The 18,101-nt window shown below is 35.2% G+C and overlaps 4 protein-coding genes across 6 annotated transcripts; 3 read left to right on the plus strand and 1 right to left on the minus strand.

Annotated features, from left to right (window-relative positions):
• Positions 1-2,584: 2,584 nt before the first annotated feature.
• Positions 2,585-11,171, plus strand: LOC124185395. 2 transcript variants are annotated; one of them, XM_046576113.1, is made up of 2 exons: positions 2,585-2,756; positions 10,391-11,171. In XM_046576113.1, the coding sequence occupies exons 1-2, from the start codon at positions 2,615-2,617 to the stop codon at positions 10,666-10,668; spliced, it is 420 nt and encodes a 139-aa protein (XP_046432069.1). In that variant the 5' UTR covers positions 2,585-2,614; the 3' UTR covers positions 10,669-11,171. The 2 variants fall into 2 exon arrangements, with proteins under 2 accessions (XP_046432069.1, XP_046432070.1); XM_046576114.1 differs by having other exon boundaries at positions 10,394-11,171.
• On the plus strand, positions 2,750-9,513 carry LOC124185379 (protein tramtrack, alpha isoform-like). Its single transcript, XM_046576089.1, has 4 exons — positions 2,750-4,416; positions 7,500-7,735; positions 7,839-8,001; positions 8,091-9,513. Exons 1-4 carry the CDS (start codon positions 3,210-3,212, stop codon positions 8,339-8,341), a joined length of 1,857 nt encoding a protein of 618 aa, XP_046432045.1. The 5' UTR covers positions 2,750-3,209; the 3' UTR covers positions 8,342-9,513.
• Positions 11,030-15,642, plus strand: LOC124185389 (tetratricopeptide repeat protein 12-like). The gene is made up of 4 exons (XM_046576106.1): positions 11,030-11,171; positions 11,304-11,501; positions 12,793-13,185; positions 15,404-15,642. The coding sequence occupies exons 1-4, from the start codon at positions 11,075-11,077 to the stop codon at positions 15,466-15,468; spliced, it is 753 nt and encodes a 250-aa protein (XP_046432062.1). The 5' UTR covers positions 11,030-11,074; the 3' UTR covers positions 15,469-15,642.
• On the minus strand, positions 13,656-17,755 carry LOC124185385 (UPF0415 protein C7orf25 homolog). Of its 2 annotated transcripts, XR_006871381.1 has the most exons (4): positions 17,484-17,755; positions 16,015-17,025; positions 15,634-15,785; positions 13,656-14,166 (listed from the first exon to the last, which is right to left on the minus strand). XR_006871381.1 is itself a non-coding variant. In XM_046576101.1 (3 exons), exons 1-3 carry the CDS (start codon positions 17,631-17,633, stop codon positions 15,699-15,701), a joined length of 1,248 nt encoding a protein of 415 aa, XP_046432057.1. In that variant the 5' UTR covers positions 17,634-17,755; the 3' UTR covers positions 15,570-15,698. The 2 variants fall into 2 exon arrangements, 1 of the variants encoding a protein (XP_046432057.1); XM_046576101.1 differs by lacking the exon at positions 13,656-14,166 and having other exon boundaries at positions 15,570-15,785.
• Positions 17,756-18,101: the final 346 nt, after the last annotated feature.

Raw genomic sequence — 18,101 nt, forward strand, 5'->3', positions numbered from 1 at the left:
TGCCACATTCGTCCCGCTTTTGAGGTCAATAAAATTAACTTTAAGTTTGAGTCGGGAATAAATAGAATTTTACGATCCGAGCGCGGGCGTAAAATCCCGTTCTCGGCCTACTATGACGAAAAATAATTAGTTCCCGCAAGCGGTGCAGCGCTATCTCAAGATGTACGAGAACACTTTCGTCCACTTTATGGAGATAGCACTTTCTGACGAAAAAGCTCCCAGTAAACGCGATGTCATCAGGTGGTTGTCTGTCAGATGACGGTCGTAGACGATAGTTGCCTTTTTGCGAGCTAAATCGACAACTTATAGGCAATGTAAAGTCGAAGAATGTCCATCTATATGTTGCCTTTTTCTTGCCTGTAGGGTGGTTCGGAGATGACTTTTCGACAGAACTTATAGTCGACGGTTAGACATCTTGTTGTATTTCAAAAAGGCATATTGGAGTAATCTAAATGCGGGTAACTGGGAGTTGTCCTTAAATTGTGAGATATTAGACACGCGTGTATATTACTCTTTATAACACAGCAAGAGGTATAATATACATATATTTACTAGGATGTAATATATTTAATATCCCGCATGATACAATAATATTGCAAAAATGTTTTAGAAGTATAGCTTTACCTTGTAATTCACAAAATGTAAATTATATTGTGGGATATATATCAGCAAGATTTTGTCCGACGCTAAACGTTGATCGATTAGTATAACCGCTATACTGCAACAGTATTGTAATAATGTTATATTCACGAAATGTTATGATACCATATTTATACTAATGACGATGTTCCTGTGATGATCCATCTGAAATATTGGGTATGTGAGCGCAATATAAAAGCATCCTCTCAATGTTTTTGAAATATTTTGCGTCGTATGGGATCAGGCGGATAGTGTGAAACGCAAAAGGACGGAAACTGAATAGGTGTACGAACGATGGTAAATATAATACGCGTACCTGCGCTGTAGACGTGTTTACTTGGCACGTGGAGCCACAAGGATATCTTTGTCTCATGCATAAGTCATTTACCGGATAGGTAGACACTTGACTTTGTCGGGAAATGTATAAGTATAGAGTAACTTTGAAGGTACTCGACTTCTGGCTAATCTCAATATTCGAATACTATAAATAACCAAGGGAAGAGATATATCTATTTAGGTATGTATTCCGTGACATATAGTCGTATCAGCTCGGCCAAATACCTATAGGCATACCTAAGTCTCAATGTCATATATACGGGGTAGTTATTGCAAGGCGAAAGATTTTATTATTTGTGACTAATCGAAGTTAGTTTTGTTTCAAGATACGTTTAAGAAACTGTGATCTCAGGCACCTACGATTCCGAATTCTTCGATAATCTTATGTAACACCTAATAATGAGCTAAATTCTTTTCGTATCTAAGATGAGTCTACACCACGTCTTGTAGACAGTTTGTGATAAAAATTGCAATCTGGACTGTAAATTGGAAACAAAAATTTAATTGACGTAAATCATTGGAAAACACTCATTTCCAATAACATATTGTTTTAATGTTCTTCAACACATTTGAGTTCAAATATTTTTTGAAACATACGATACTATGTGCAGGGTATCTGAACATGTATTAGAATGATATCGGATGAAAATTAAATCTAATTAAGGTCTACTAGTTCCGATCAATTATTCATAGATTCGACCATGCCAATTCTATTTCCATACAATTAGTATTTATTATAGAGCATTTCATGCCAAATCATCTAATACTGATCTTCACTATTCTCAATTTTGTTGAAACTTTTTCAGCTGTGAATAACATCTCTAGAATCCCCAAGTTATTTTTATCTAATTTTTTCATCTACTAGTTTTGAAGTTTTGAATGTTTAAATATTCTCGAAATTCCACTTTCTCTAAATTTCTTAAAAGTTCTACATAATTTCATTGTGTTACTGTGATCATTTCAGGTTAGGTTAACCATTGTTTTCTCATTTCAAAATTTTGTGAGTTAAACAAAGAATATCCCAAATTTGTTTCATCGTGAAACGAATCTCGTGGAATATTCCAAGTGATGAAAAAAATAATCAACGATCCGACCAATCAATTCATTTTAAACATTTAACGGTTGTATTTTAGTTCAATACTAGCTTTGTGCCAGACTTGACAGATTTATAAGTTATTGTGGCCATGTTGTTTTCACATCAGTAGAAAAGCAATATGCTACTAACAGAGAGTATTCGCATATTCAAATTCCCCGATAGGTACCTTCCGAGAATGCATCATACTACGAAAACATTGCAAGACATCATATCGGCGGGTGCCTTATCATAGACTACCCTGCGCACACTAACCAGTCTTCGGATCAGTGGACGAAAACGCGGGAAGTGTGTTTACGTCTGCAGCTTTAATTCCTGCTGGGTTTCAAGTTAAATGAACAACACTAAGCATTAATAGACAATAACAGAACTTTTAGTAATCTGCCTTCTTTTCTCTCGAAATTTCAATTATAACTGAATTTGTGTAACAGTTTTTAATCGTAACTATGGTTCCTCACACATCGTCGACACGTGCAGCCATCTATCGACGGATTTTCGGAAATGCTATCGGCTTGTAAGCTTGTATGATAGTCTATGGTATGATGTATGATGTGTGTACTCCGCTGGCGTTCGCCTCGTCCGATCGCCGCAAAACGAGGCCAAAGCCGGACCAAGAAAAGTCAAGAGGTTAAGGGGTCAACGACGGGTGGTGCTAGTTTAACCACGATTGAATCCTCGGGCCGGGAAGGTAAACGAGCAAGATACTTGCTTGTACTTCATTTGCTGCTGAACGATTGTCGCGCTGCCTAAATTTCGGCGAAATAGGAAGAAATTTTCGGTACGGTGAATAACCGAAGCAAAAAGTGTAAATCGAAATGCACTCTGTGTGCGACATGTGAACGCATACGCGCGTTGAAATGTAATTTTCAACTGTATCGATATTCGATGCAACTATGCAAGTGGTGAACACACGACCAATCACCTCGGACCCTTGTAACTTACCACGATTATGGTGACTGCGTTACATTTGGCAAAAGTGACAGTTCTGTGACAGCTAGCGCCGCCCGTTAGACGCAACGAGCGTCAAAAGAAAACATCCGGTACTTTGTAGCTTTCGAGGTCTTTTTGGAGTGCAAAACAAAAAACAATTCTACTGCTATTGTGGCCTCACATTGGCGTTTAATAAACATTCATCGAAAAGATGAATGAAACGGAAGAGGTTCAGCTGAACCTGAAGTGGGACAACTTTTCATCTCACTTGGCGCTTTCCTTCGACTCTTGTTACGAGTCCCAACAGTTTGTGGATGTATCGTTGGTATGCAAGGATGGGGAGGTGATTAAAGGTCACAAAATGATACTCGCCAACACTAGCAAGTTTTTTCGACGTTTGTTGACTGAAAATGAACATCCGCACCCAATGATCGTCTTGCATAACATTGACGCTGACGATCTCAGGAGTTTGATGACTTTTATGTACTGCGGGGAGGTTCAAGTATTTCAAAACGATCTCAAAAAACTGTTAGAAATAGCTGATACTTTAGAAATCACGGGATTACAGCAAATTCAAGAACTGGATAGTCCTGCCGTTCGCTTCGGTGTAAAAAATTATCTTGGTTCAAATGCTGAGATCAATCGAACTGAAGCTTCTAAAAACAATATGGACTACGAAGGTAATCTAAATAGTTCGAGTGGCAAGCCTGCGTCAAATCTTCTTAAATATGTCTCTAGCCTTGGTCAAAAAAACAATTCAGAATCTTCTCTTCAACCGTTCGAAAGTTCAAGTAAAAAATTGCAAGAAATGGCACAGAAGTTTGAGAAATGTTCAAGGAGCGTCGGAAGCTGGTCGTTCTTACAGCAGGCGCAAAACGGTAATGGGACAAGGATACAGGAAATACCAAGTGACTGCGATAATAAGAAAGTAAAAATATCTCAGAACAGAGATTTGGATAGATTGGAATTCAAAAGTTCAAGTCAGAAACTTCAGGAAATGGCCAAACTGTTAGAAAATGTGAATCATCACAAGTCGTCGGAAGCATCCAAAGAAGCTTGGGAGGGTCAAAAGAGATCGTTGGATTTTGACAACGGCGTCACCGAACCTCCGGCTAAAAAATCCAATATGACACCTAATACTCTGAATACTTCAGAGCTAGAACCGAAGGCTGAAATAGCCGGGCGACTGTCCACAGTGCGAGAAACCCTTCCAGGTCGCTCAGCTGACGCCGAAGACCTTTTGCAAAACTGTGTCTTTATCAAAGATGAAGTTGATGTTGCCACCGATTGCAGTACAGCATCAGATGTCGATCTGGATAATTCACCAGCAGACAACTTGCTCGTAAACAATACTGATCGTTTTGGGTCAAGCATGCTGGCTGCAGAGCTGCTTAAGGCTGTTGCGAATAAAAGGAAAGGTGAGTAACGTATGTACAGTGTACACATTACTTCATCTTAGCTGTGACTGAAGAGCGAGCATCATATGATAGTATGCAGAGTATAGTTGGAGTAGTAGTGTTTTGTCTATAAGGATAATGCTCTTAAAATTTTTAATTTGAGGGAATAATGTATATGGGAATATATGTATACGGGAAATATTTAGCCACTACTGCAACCATCGACAATTTACAGAATGAAAAAAATTCGCACTCAATTTGTTCTTTTAGTAGCCATTTATTCATTTTTTTTTTTTTGCGATCCTCGAAGCCTTTGATTATTAAAGTATCTGAATCGGCAGTGCGCGTTTTGTCAAGTTAACGCTACAAACTTCGATCTCATCCTACTTATCTGATTCCGAGATGATTTCCAATTTTAGGATCATCATCCGAGAATAAAGGTTGAGATTTAATTGATGATAAATTGTAGAGAAATGTTGAATAGAAATGATCGAATTAAATATGCATCATTGCATAGACTGTTAATGTTGAGAAGTAAAAACCATTTTCAAATAGAAATAATTTTAATGTGTTTCCAATCAAAGCCAAATCCAACATAAATTGTGGAATTAGTAATGTTTCCTTTCCTGTCTGAAGCAACCATGTAAGAATCAAACTTCACTTCTAGGAGCTAGTATAGCTTCGTCACCAAAATACACTCGTAAAGCGTAGTAGATTGTGCATCAAAGACGCAAACCAGGTCCTTCTACACCAAACGCAAGTTTGCAATATGAGTCGTAGGCGAGAGAGCTAAGGACGAATTTTGGAAATGAGCGCAGGATACTTTGGGTAACAAAAGTTTGGTTTACAAGTTTCTCTTTTATCGCGGGGTACAACAAATAGCACTTTCCAGTACTAGAATGTAAATGTGCTCTTTTTTTTGTATATTGTCGCAAAACGATTACTTTAAGTACGGAACACAGGCAAGACAAGATGCATAAGTTATGTACAGTATATTTTATGTCACGCTAGTATGTTCCTTTGTTAGCGGGAGTTTTGTACGTAATGCAATTGTTTTAGCGACAGTACAAAAAAAAAAACGACCAGAGTTCGTAAAAGTGAACTCTTACGTGATGGTACTTAAAACTGCTCTTTTTATAATCCGCTTAAACAAAGAAAATTGTAAACCTAGTCTTGTTGTATAAAATATCGCGTGCACCATGGACGCAAATTTTTTTTTGCCTCGCCTCTCGTATTTCCAATACTCGTCGTATTATATACTTTTCCTCCTTGCTGCCCGAATCTACTATTATACAATGAAATGCTAATGCACTTTATTCAAATAGCGCTTTGTGCACGTACCTGCATTAGCGCTCATTCCGCGATAACTGTGTTCTTTAGTGTTACCAAGTACCAAAGTTCTGAGTTCTAAGTGCTAATCATCACGCTGGAAGTGTAGTATAATAATCAGCCCTAAGTACAGTAAAAGTAAGTAGGACATACGTAATCAAGCAGTAAATAAACGTATCGAAATTTCGATCGATCAAGCTTGACCGAAAACTTTAATAATAAGATCTCAAAAAGTAAATAAAACTTGTTAGGCAATCCAAAAGCACAAAATGGTAAACTCAAGGATGAATATTATGCTGGCGTATATTTATTTATTATGAGAACTGAGAATAAGTGAAAACATGATTTCACGATCAAGCTTAATCGATAGAAACTTCAGGTTCAATAAATGAAATCCATGTAATTTTGTTGTAATAAAAATTAAGAATTTCTGCAAGAATGATATATTGAAATTCCTTCAGAACAGTTTATCCAATCACTGACGCTACAATGCTTTGAATAATGAATGATCTAAAAAAATATGTTTCAATAAGTTTCTCAGACATGTTTTAATCAGTCCATGGTATTAGTTGATTACATACCAATTTCTGACTGGTAAAAAGATCTTATTGTATGATTTGGGGTTCACTATTAACTTACGATCAGCAAAGATTCAGGTGTGCCACATTTTTTTTCTGTCTTATAGATTTAATTTTGAATTATAGAGTGCAGATGAAACTCATGACAATCTGACTATCCAGGAAATGTATATTTTGACCATAAACAACTTCAATCAATTTTATCTGCTCTATGTTGTTTAGCAGTAAAATTGAAATTCACTATTTTTATTTCTGATCCAGGCATTTTGAAATCGAGGATCCTTGAGAAAAATGGAATAGAAAATTATTTTTATTGAAATAACACAAAAATGATTGTTGATAACATTCACGAATATGCTTTTTCTATACATCTAATTCCGAGTATTGCCAATGTAAATAATAAAGTAAGAGTAAAGAACAACAAAATCTAATTCCTGTAATTGAATAATACTAGACATTGGTTTTTCATTGTTTTTTTTTTTCTATTCTCATAATCATTTCTTCCTGTTACAGTAAATATAAATATCAAATATTGCGAGTAACACTCTTAACCGTCTGAACACGAGTTTCAAGACTTGTAAAGTTGTCATCCTGAATCTTAAAACCAATTTTAGAATAATTTATTAAATTTAAAATTCAAATCTCAAAATGATTTCGTTTACGTACACTACGAGTATTCATTTTTTTCCAATAAATTTACATTACCTTATTGAAATGTGCAAATTCATTTACAAGCTAACGAAAATCCCCCCAATACCACTGTTCTTTCCAAATATAAACTAATCTATGAAAATCTATTTGTTTAAATAATAGTAAATGAAGAATCATTAGAAATCTATTTCTAAATTCGTATCAGTGACAAAATTATAGTAGTTTAAATTTCCAACACTAGATTTTTTGCGATCTTCTAATTAATTACAGATACACTGCACTACATCTATCTAATGCGCCAGCTTTGCGTACGATATCTACTTTGCATGGTATTAAATGCGCTCCATAACTGACTAATATAATTGGAAATCAATCATAATGCAATACTTGGCATGAACAAGAGGAGGAATAAATTTAACAAACCAAGGGATGTATCTAATAATTATCTCGTAGAAAGTACATAAATCAATTATCAATTTGTTATTTTAAAAACTTAAAAAAAATTATATCACAATATCTATCTGGTTTTTTTTATTTCTGTTGCAGATTCCAAAAAGCTGTTCACCGCAATTAGAGAGCTGACATTTGAAGTGCAGCGTCAAAGCTACGAAATTCAAGAACTTCGTAATTGTCTGCAGAGTCGTGGATTTTTGAAAATCGACACAATTACCGTTAGAAGTTTCGCCGAGGAGTATGGAATATCTTTACAGTTACAAACAGTCGAAGAGTTCAAAGACTTCGATCTACGATTAAAAAATGATGGTGATTTTTGTGCAAAGTTTGTAAGTTCCACGGTATGATTACCAGAATAATTTCCAGTATATGAAAAAATTGATTTATATACTGTGTAACAAAATGCTTCCTTGTCAAAACTTTCGATCACAGGTATCCACATTGGAACACCTTCTTGAAAAAGAAATACAAAAGAGTATAACATCAATATTGAAAAGTTACGTCAGTAGAGACTTGGCAACATCCTGCACTGCAATAAGACGATCAAATGATAAGATGATATTCAAAGGCACCAAATTTAACGATTGTCTCTTCGGTAATATCCTTTGTCATTACCTTTCATAATCAAACCATCAAAAATCTGCCGTATAGTAATCAGAAGTCCATAATTTTTATTCATTGCAGCTCTCATTTGCCAATACCATCGCAGAGAAAGAAATGAACCTCTAACTGAAAAGGAATACTACCAAGCACTCTCCAGCTGTCTAAGCAATGCCAAGGATTGGCATGGATTTCGCTCAGCTCGTAAAAACCAGAGTGCTGCACTTCGTCGGACAGGACATGGAGATAGAGACGATGGGAGAATTGATTTGGGAAGTGGTGCCAAAGTTGATGAATTCGGTGATCAGGACAGTAGAAATGCTGAACATGATTAAGAGTAAAATTAGATTTTTAAGACTGAAAATATAGGGTGTGAAAGTTACTGGAAATCGTACTTTCACGTTTTATAATGCATTTTATTTTTATCATATTGTGACATCACTACATTTTAATTCAATGAAGATCACTGTCTGTTCACTAAAGAATGTCTATTATCAAATATTTTAGCATCTCTTACTCGAGAGACAAATTACCTAGTTCACATTTGATTAGATTACTATGAAACATGACTTTTCTGTTCACTAATTATGTAGCAAATTTAGATCATTTTTTCACAGAATCATTTGATCTTACATCACTAATTATAACTGAAAATATGAAGCAATGAAGGTTGATCTGAGCCTACGATTACAATCAAAGTATCGACAAGCACGTGGAAGAGAGAAAGACTAATCCAATACGAGATCGGAGATGAATTTACGTGGAGACTTGATCCTAGACAGACTAATTTTGGAAGAAATTATTCTAAATTGTAACTTGTAAGGAATAATAGTACTAGATAAGTATTCTCAGTACTAGGGAATGATAGGCATGTACAAATTTTGACAAAGTATGGGGTTCACTGTAGAAATGGAGGTATTATTTTCCATCACACAAACACACAAAAGTACATATTATATGCATTTGCGCATAATTTTGCTGATTCTTACCAAATTGTAAGTATCAATTATAATATAATATAATATATATATATATACATACTGACTATATATGTTAGGTAGGATTAGTATATGTTCATAAAATCACAATGACACGCTCCAATGATCACATTGCCCCAGACCTTAAAGGAGTAATTTAACAAGTATCCATGAGTATTAGTGAAATCTGATTTTTCTGAATCTAAATTATTACCCTGAAATAAAATTGAAGAACAAATCTTTGGTTCATGTTTATATTGCGATCTTCCAATATACCCATCGGACATAATTATAGACGATTGCATTACGCGAAAGCCCTGTAAAATACAACATTTTTATGCACAAATAATTGATAGTATGTATAAAACTGTACATATTCTGTAACATTGTTCTATCTTTTTATCTGTAATGTATGTACATATATTATACATGTTTCTTTTTTAAGTAATTCTCGTTGTATTGACAATCCCGCATCGTTGCTTTAATATTGTGACTCTGATTCGATTAAATACGATTTGATCCTCACTCAACTTCCTTCCTGTGGATTTGTTATTTACTATTTTTTTTTTACTATTTTTACTACTATTTACTATTTACTATTTTACTATTTTTCACATTCCTTCTCAAGCCTGCTCGGTAAAATTATGGTCAATAAACGTTTTCATTGGGATTCGGTGGATTTTTCAAAGTGTTGCCATATACTACAAATTTATTATTTCAATTCTAATTTACAGTTTTATGTTCAGTTTACTGCTCGCAATCGCATCCATGGCAGGAGAACCATATCATTATTTATTATTATTTACAATACAATTGACATCATTGAGTTATAAATTTATTGCTTCAGTTAAGAAGAAAAAATGACATGACGTATTTCAAAATTGCACAATTTTGCACATCCAATCACAAAATTTGTTGGTTGTCATTTTTGTACTTACCGATTTCTTACATCCTTCCAGACGAAGATCAAGGAATCCCGAACAGACTTAGGCGTATGAGTAATGACATAATACAAATTACAGTCACAATTTGCATTCGACTTCGATTTAATTATAAGTCGTCAAGTCGAAATTGTATTTTTATAATTAAATTCAATTACATTATCAACTAAACCTTCAAATTCTAATTAAAGTTTAATCAGCCATCATTGCCAATCGATCTACGCGTTGCGATCCTACTGATATACGAAGTAAAAAAATTATATTTTCCTCGAAATTTTATGTCTTGTTGCTGTTCATAAAATTCAGCTGAAACTGCGATGTTTAGCTGAGTCGATTTACTTTTCGGCAAAATATTGCTTATTAATATTGTTTGCGTCTTTAACGTTGGATCAAAATTCTCAAACAAAGGTAATACTTTACTGCACCTTGTTATATTTATTCGAAATAAAATTGACTTTTGTTGCAGCAGCTGAAAGCGCCTCGACCGAGAGTGCTTGCAGCGGTTTTCTTGGGGCATTACCGGATCAGAATTTTGCAAAAACCTTGGTGAAGAGCCAACACCGGAAGCTGGCCTTTCACGAACCGAGGCCATGTGACATCTGCAACCGGGTTTATAGGGATGCGGCAACTCTACGACAACATACCTTCACGATGCACTCGGCGGGAACACACGTTTGCGGTTGTGGCGCTTATTTTTACACGAAGTACGACATGCTGATTCACAGAAAACAGGCTCATTTCTGAACGCCCTCGATTATAGTGAGCCTTAACACGTGTAAAAAGTTCCTAACTCGTTAACGGCGGTAATAACATCACCAAATCAAATTTGTTAATATACTATATTACATATGTATGTCTGTAGTGCATAAGCAATTATTTACGTAACTCGTAGATCACTCGACAATGTCGACTTATATTCATATGTATAAAAAATTTCCGTGCTACCACGGCGAAGATATAAGAAGTCATTCTAACCATAAGCGTGTCCTGGATGAACGCCTTTGATCAGTGAGCATCGGTTGCCGTGGAGATCAAGAGGGTTGTTTACTGAACATATTGCGACCTGCACCTACTGCGTTGCAAAAGAAGAAGCGAATATTCAAAAGTTCCAGCTAATTTTCGAAAACAGAAACCGTGACAGGAACATAGAATGGAAGTCGATGAGGAATCTGTGAAGAGCGTCATACGGGATTCAAGTGCGACGGAAGAGGAATTTCAAAATTTCATGCACCGTGTACATCAGGTTGGTGAGTGATTTCAACCATGCACTTACATGGGCATTCTACAGATTGGTCATATTGACATAATAAGATTAAGTATCAATATTTGTGTTGTATGTATTCTGCATTTTTGCCAAGTATAATATTCTGTCATTTCAGAGAAAATCGTGAAGAAACTTGCGTCAGACAATCCTCAGGAACAGAAGTTGGGCACGATGCTCGCTGACGAAATCTTGGACCCGAAAGTGACGACGGAAATTTCCGATGTTGGAGAGTTGAAAATCAAGAGCAGCCGAACGGTCATTAACAAAATACCGCTGACCGAACAGGAATCGGACCCAAACAAAATGTCACAAGGTGTGGAAATTTTTCATGGGCAATGTAACATACTCCGCATGTGTTAATGCAATTCAGCGTAAATTTTATGGTTCAATTTGGTTCTTGGTAAATGATTGTAAAGAGTGAGAGTGCGGTGAAGATATATTTTTTTAGTTCTTTAAACTAATTACAATCCCGCGATCCTGTGAATATTTTGGCTCCTTCTACCGACGGACTGAATCTTTTTTGAAATAAATATTCAGTATACTTACTAGAATCAACCATTTTTTTCATCACCTAGTTACAGTTTATGAAAAACACAATGCAAATATGCATCGCAATCCGTACTGGTTTTAATCGACCTAGCTAGTCGGCCGGGTACCTGGAGGACCAACAGTGAACTATTTTTCCAGGTATTCATGTCATTGAATGTTTTTCATGCATAATAAAACGAAGATAATCAGCAAGTAACGACTTACTTCGCATAGTGGATTGGTAGTATTTTTTTCCTTACGTTTCAACAGTTTATTTTGTCATAGGAGACCCTGAGACTGCGGAAGGTTCGATGCGTGATATCGAAATTGCAGGATTTGAAGGAATATGGTAATCCTTACGAACTTTGTTACTCGTGTAATCGTTCTTTGTCGTAGAAAAAATCGCAAAAATCTTGGGGCAGTTTTTAGAAAAAAGTCTCATTTTTTCGACACCACGAATATCAAAAATTCCGCAGTGCCTCACATGAACTTTTTTGTGAACCGCAGGCTGTTCTGTCGGAACACCTGTTCTGATAGAAACATAGTATTTCGCTACTATTACGACTCGCTCCCGGACGACTAGCTTCAACGTAAATAAAATCGTTAGTGAGGTGTTCACGTAAGAGCACTGGAAAATAATTTCTAGTGAATTAAGAAAAACATGGTATTCCCAAAATACGAGTCCAGAAATTCAAAAAGTTACTGTGTCTATTTCTGAACTGTACTACTTGATGTTGGCCAAAAAAAATTTGTTTTTCTGACGCACACAAGATATATATTTACATATACTTATATTTAAAGGTGAAAATGACTATGTTTTGCAATTTAACCTTTTGGTCATCTTTAATGACTGCCCAAGTCGACAACACTAGGCTGCACTATTACCTATTATTTAAAATATTATATTTCAATTTTTCAATGTATCTAATCGTATAGCATTTGTAGCTTCTTTTTTTTTTACTGAGGTAAATTTAAAAATTATTACCTCACAGTTGATTATGTTAAATACATTAATCATAAAATTACAAGTGACATAAAGAAATGCAAATTACATTTAAGGCCATTAACATTTTCAGAGGCGTTCATGAAGAGTGTAGAAAAGGATGCAAAACAAAGGGCAGAGGATAGGAAAATAAGAAATGAACGAGCAGATACGTTTAAGAGGATCGCCAACAAAGCATTTAAGGAGCAGAATTATGAAAAGGCTATTACTTACTACACCAAGGCTGTAGAACAGAAGAAAGACTCCGCTATGCTTTGGAATAATAGAGCTCTTTCTTACATGAAATTGGGTCTGTATGAAAAAGCTCTGAACGACTGTGACTGGGCTCTAAAAGTAAACGAATATAACATCAAAGCACTTCTGAATGGCGCCAAGTGCTACAAGTTTTTGAGGCAATACAAAAAATTTGACGAATTTATTCACAGAGCTAAAGAATCAAATCCTGATCTGATTGACTTTATTGATGGTAAAAATTTTGGCTAAGAATATAATATCACGAATTGATGGCTTAAGAGTAGAATAATATAAAATATATCCAGGAGTGTCGCTTTAAGTCATCAATATGTTCCTGATGAAAATCTAAAACGAACGTTTTTTATGTTCGATGGGAAATTTGTCTTTAGCGAAACACAGCCGTTTGAAATTGACCAATCTGTTAATATTTGATGACTCAGAACAGAACGAGAACAGGGCAAATCGTCATTTGACCATCATGTACTTGGCAGCTATCCTGAGCCATCGGATGCTACCGTATTGGTCATTTTCAAACTGCTGTAAGTTGCCAACAATAAATTTTCTATCAGAAATCAGAAACGTTGCTGTTGAAGATGTTCACAAGAAATACATTGATAGCTTATAGAGACGACAGTCCTGGGTCACCAGGTATATAAAAGTATATGATGAATTTGGATACTGATTGATTTTTGCAGACATCTGCCAACCAGAAAGGCACGAAAACGTTGAGTTAAGGGATACCCTACTGTGACAAACGACAAAATACGCTAATTTTCAGGAATTATCTTCGGAAAAGTTACTCATGCAATATTAATATTTTATTGATATCAACACATGTACCCGTTAAGAAGCGTATTCAAAAAATTTTATCGGAAAAATTACAATTTGATGAAAGGTACGTCGCTTCGCGTGTTTCGATGATTTTCGTGCACGATCCCTCGGTGTACATGATATCGCAAGTATCGTTGGTCTAACGCAAAAAAAAAAAAAATGCTTGTTAACTACATTCTATTGGCTATCCGCTGCAAAGCTTTTTTCGTCTTTAATGACAAAAGAAAAACCTAGATTTTTTTCGACGCTTCTGCCTTTTTTAAAGTGAAAAAATAAATCATTTTACTTTGATAATTTCACAGTAGGGTAACCCCGTAATTTAAAATTCCAGTGTGCTTTTGTGGCAGTGGTGCCTAACCTTCAGGCTTGCAAATGGTCATACCTGAAATCAAAAGTATCCTGATTTATTTGATATGTGTGCATATCGATAATTCTTCCTCAAGTAGAAAGGGTTCTGAATTTTTATTCTTAGATTTGACCCAAACATTTTTTCGAGTTATTTTTTTTAAAGTTGAACTATATCCCCAAAAGCGATTTTTTTTTCTGTTTCACTTAGTGAGTTTGACTAAACAATTACCAAAAATTTTAAAAAATTTAAAATTTCCATAATATATTGATTTTGATGTATGTTTTTAGAAGAAGAAAATTCAAAAATGAGCAATTTCACTGTTTTCCTGACTTAACACGGAGTAAATATTTTTTGATTTGTTATTCATTTTTTTATTATAACCATCTGAAATGAAACTGACTATTGCATATAGAACTTCCAAATATGTTAGTTAAATTGATTTTCACTGATTGTAACCTGTACTAAATTCGACTAAAATTTACAAACATAGTAAAAAATGGGACTACATTTTTTTAAATTAATTTTTATTTCAACTTTTTGAAAATTATTTTTGAATTTAGTACAGACAGTGCAATTCAAATTGACGAAAGCAAATTCAACTGGCACATTAGGAAATTCTGTATGAAATAGACAGTTTCATCTTAGAAAGTATTACTTAAAAAATTAATAACAAATCACGAAAAATTATCCTATGCGGACTTAAGGGTGAAAAGTTTTTGTTCACTTTCACTTTTTTTCGAAAAATGATAAAAATTAAAAATGGCCTATTACAGAAATCTCCAATTTTGTGTTTGAATTCGAAAATCTCCCATAATTATTTTTATGATGGGAATTCGACGATATTTTCGAGTAAAAGTTAATATTATATGACTGCATTTTTTTCCGAAAGCGAGTTATTTTTGAGAGATAAAATTTCGTAAGCTGGCAATGGGTAATCTTAAAAATTTTTGGTAATTCATTCGTCAAAATTTATAAGTGCAAAAAAAAAAAAAAAAAAACACTGACATATAGTTTGACATTGGAAACGGTAACTAGAAAGCTATTTTTCACTCAAACCTGACACTCAAAATGCAGAAAATTTTCGTCTTGCACGAAAATTATGTACACATACGTGGGTATTTTCCTGACTAGTACAATGTTGAACCTCGCATCTCGATATTTACCTTGCCTTTCCCAATAGCGTTTATAAAAGACTGGTGGGAAAAATGATTTTTTTCGACAACAGTTTTGTATTTTGTTACGAAAATTCTGATGTTGGTTTTGTTCACAGAATTCGTGGAAAACTTGGATAATGAGGTAAAAGTTCCACTGAGACAAGAGGTGGGCTACGAATAATATTTGTACAGAAGTAATGAATAATGTCCGATGTTTCAACTGAACAACGAGATTACACAAGGCATTAATTGGAGTTTTGGTGGTCAATAAATATAGTACAATTTATTTGTAACAAAAATACTTATTATGTCACAATTTTTTACAATGCAATAACGAATTACGTACGTGTATAAATATTGCGAGTTGTTTTTATTGGCACCCATTTTAATCAATCTGGTTGATGTGGGATGTCACGATAGATTTAATCTCTGAGCATTAATTTCTTTCATTTCAGATAACGATCTTGGTTCATGTAGAAAAACTGAGCATTCAATTCCCTAAAAGCAGAATGGCATAGTTATATCTCAGAATTTCCTAATTTTAATAGAAAGCAGTCATAAGTAAAGTTAGCATTAAAAAAAAGTGTGGCAACGTGGTTGTTATGCTTAAAAAATTATTTAGGTTTTGAAAATAACCCCTACTGTTCAATAAAAAATCGAGCAGCAGGTGCGTTTTAAATTTAGCTCCTTTGACAGAGGAGTCTTTATGTATAATTCCATATATTACCTGCATCCTGGCTGCTCTGACGAACCCTTCATTAGCCGACACAGTGATACTCTTCATATTTTCACCAGTTGCAAAAACGAGCCTTGACCGATCCTTGATTCTACCACCAAGGGGTAACGCCTTCATAATCCTGTCACAAGGATCGTCAGGAACGATCGTCACCTTCCTCATGAATTCCTTACTTCTCCGAGATTCATTAGGGCCTCCAATAACACGAATTATGTTTGTAAAATTATCATAGGCAGTGCGGCAGACGATTAATGTCTTGCCCTGGAAAATTTGATCAAGAATCGGTTTTACAGGACGGCTTCTTTCCCACTCTGCTTGCATGGTCAACAGAGGTTCACGATACTTAAAATGCGTATGCCCATTCACCATGTTCGTAACATACGCCAATAGAGTAGAAACATCCAAATTGAGAATTCTGATCTCCTCTATTTCGTTCGTGTGCACCGAATTAATTGGGTCAAGCATTGCCACCTCCTTCAGCTCTCCCTGATCATTTTCACAGTCTGAGTCATACATATCTAAAGCTGAGAAATCAAGTTGTTGCGTATGGTCCATCAAGAAAGAATTATCCAGGGACGGAACTTCTGAGCAGGAAATATTTTCCCCCTCGACCAAAACTCCTAGATGTTTCAATCTGATAGCTAATGGGGTTTCTATCCCATAGGCAAAATGAAAAATGACCTCTGGTATTTTGTACATGTGTGGATGGAGGGCAGCACATTTTAGATAGGCTGCCGCTTGATGCAGGACAGACTTCTGTCCATATTCCCCATTGCCAAGGGATATTAGCGTCAAAGCTCGTGCATTTCTTGCTATGACTTTTACCCAGGTTGATCCATTGTTATCGACGATGTCGACCTCCAGTCGAGACTGTTCAAACTTGAATGGTTTGATAACACTCACCGGATTCTTAGAGGCATGTAGACGATCTACCAAGGCGCTAAGATGGATTAAATTTGTACTTTGCAAATGATCCTTCTTCACATTCCCGGTCGATTGTACCTTTTTCAAACCGGATAAAAATTGTTACGCCTGAGCAATCATTGCGAAAAGAAAGAATTCCTTCTATGTTTATAAATCTACTTTAAAGAGTAACTATAATTCCAAATTCACTCAATACTTTCAAGACTCGTGGTTGTTACTTAGATTAAGAAGAACTATTCTGAATGAACTATAAGATAGCCGTGCGTAGATTATTAGATGTTTGATCGCTTTATTTTTGAAAGCATGTGACCCAACGTGAAACCTCATAAAAATCAGAAGTAATACACACAATAAATTGCTTGATTCAAACTACGTGAAACTCATATCTCTGACTCGTTTGAAAATCGCGCGATCTGAGCGTTCTACATTACCGACTGTACATCTAGCTCTTGTAATCAAATAGGAACTGCGGCTTTTTTTGCAACAAAACCGACCTTCAAATCTGAAAGTAATAAATCGAAGTCGCGTAAACTCACTTTTTTTAAAAATCGGATTTCCTGATTAATTTTTCTGGCAAACTTGTCAACCCCTTCGACATGTTCCAGTAACTTCAAACCTTCTATCATTTGCTTGCCGCCTTGAATTCTTTCTTCAAGTTGTTTTAGCAACTCTGTATTCTCATCCATGACAGAACACAGCACATCCGCATGGACTATTTTGACAGAGTTCGGGAAAACCTTGGCATAGTATGATTATAATCATGTATTTACTGTTACAACTATTCACTACTGAACAATTATCGAGACAAGTACCGATGCACGTAGTAGTTTGTAAAAAGAGTACGGGACTCGCCGATAGGTTTAGTGGATCCGCTATGCGGATTGGTCGCAGTTATTCGTGGGATACTTCCGTTCTTCAAATATGTCACATAGCAGTCATGTCGAGGAAGTGTCAACGTTAAAAAAATTTTCGTCATTTGAGTCATATTCCACGAAACTTCTATTAATATTAATATACATCATATAAGTTCCGTTTGTAATAATTATATCATAACTCAATACATGCGACATTATTTTGATAGGTGGAAAATTCAAAACATTCGCCCATGTTCAAAAACTCTATAGTTTATTTTTGTATTTTTTATTCTTGGAAAG

This window comes from Neodiprion fabricii, chromosome 6, assembly GCF_021155785.1.
Source record: "Neodiprion fabricii isolate iyNeoFabr1 chromosome 6, iyNeoFabr1.1, whole genome shotgun sequence".
NCBI lineage: Eukaryota > Metazoa > Arthropoda > Insecta > Hymenoptera > Diprionidae > Neodiprion > Neodiprion fabricii.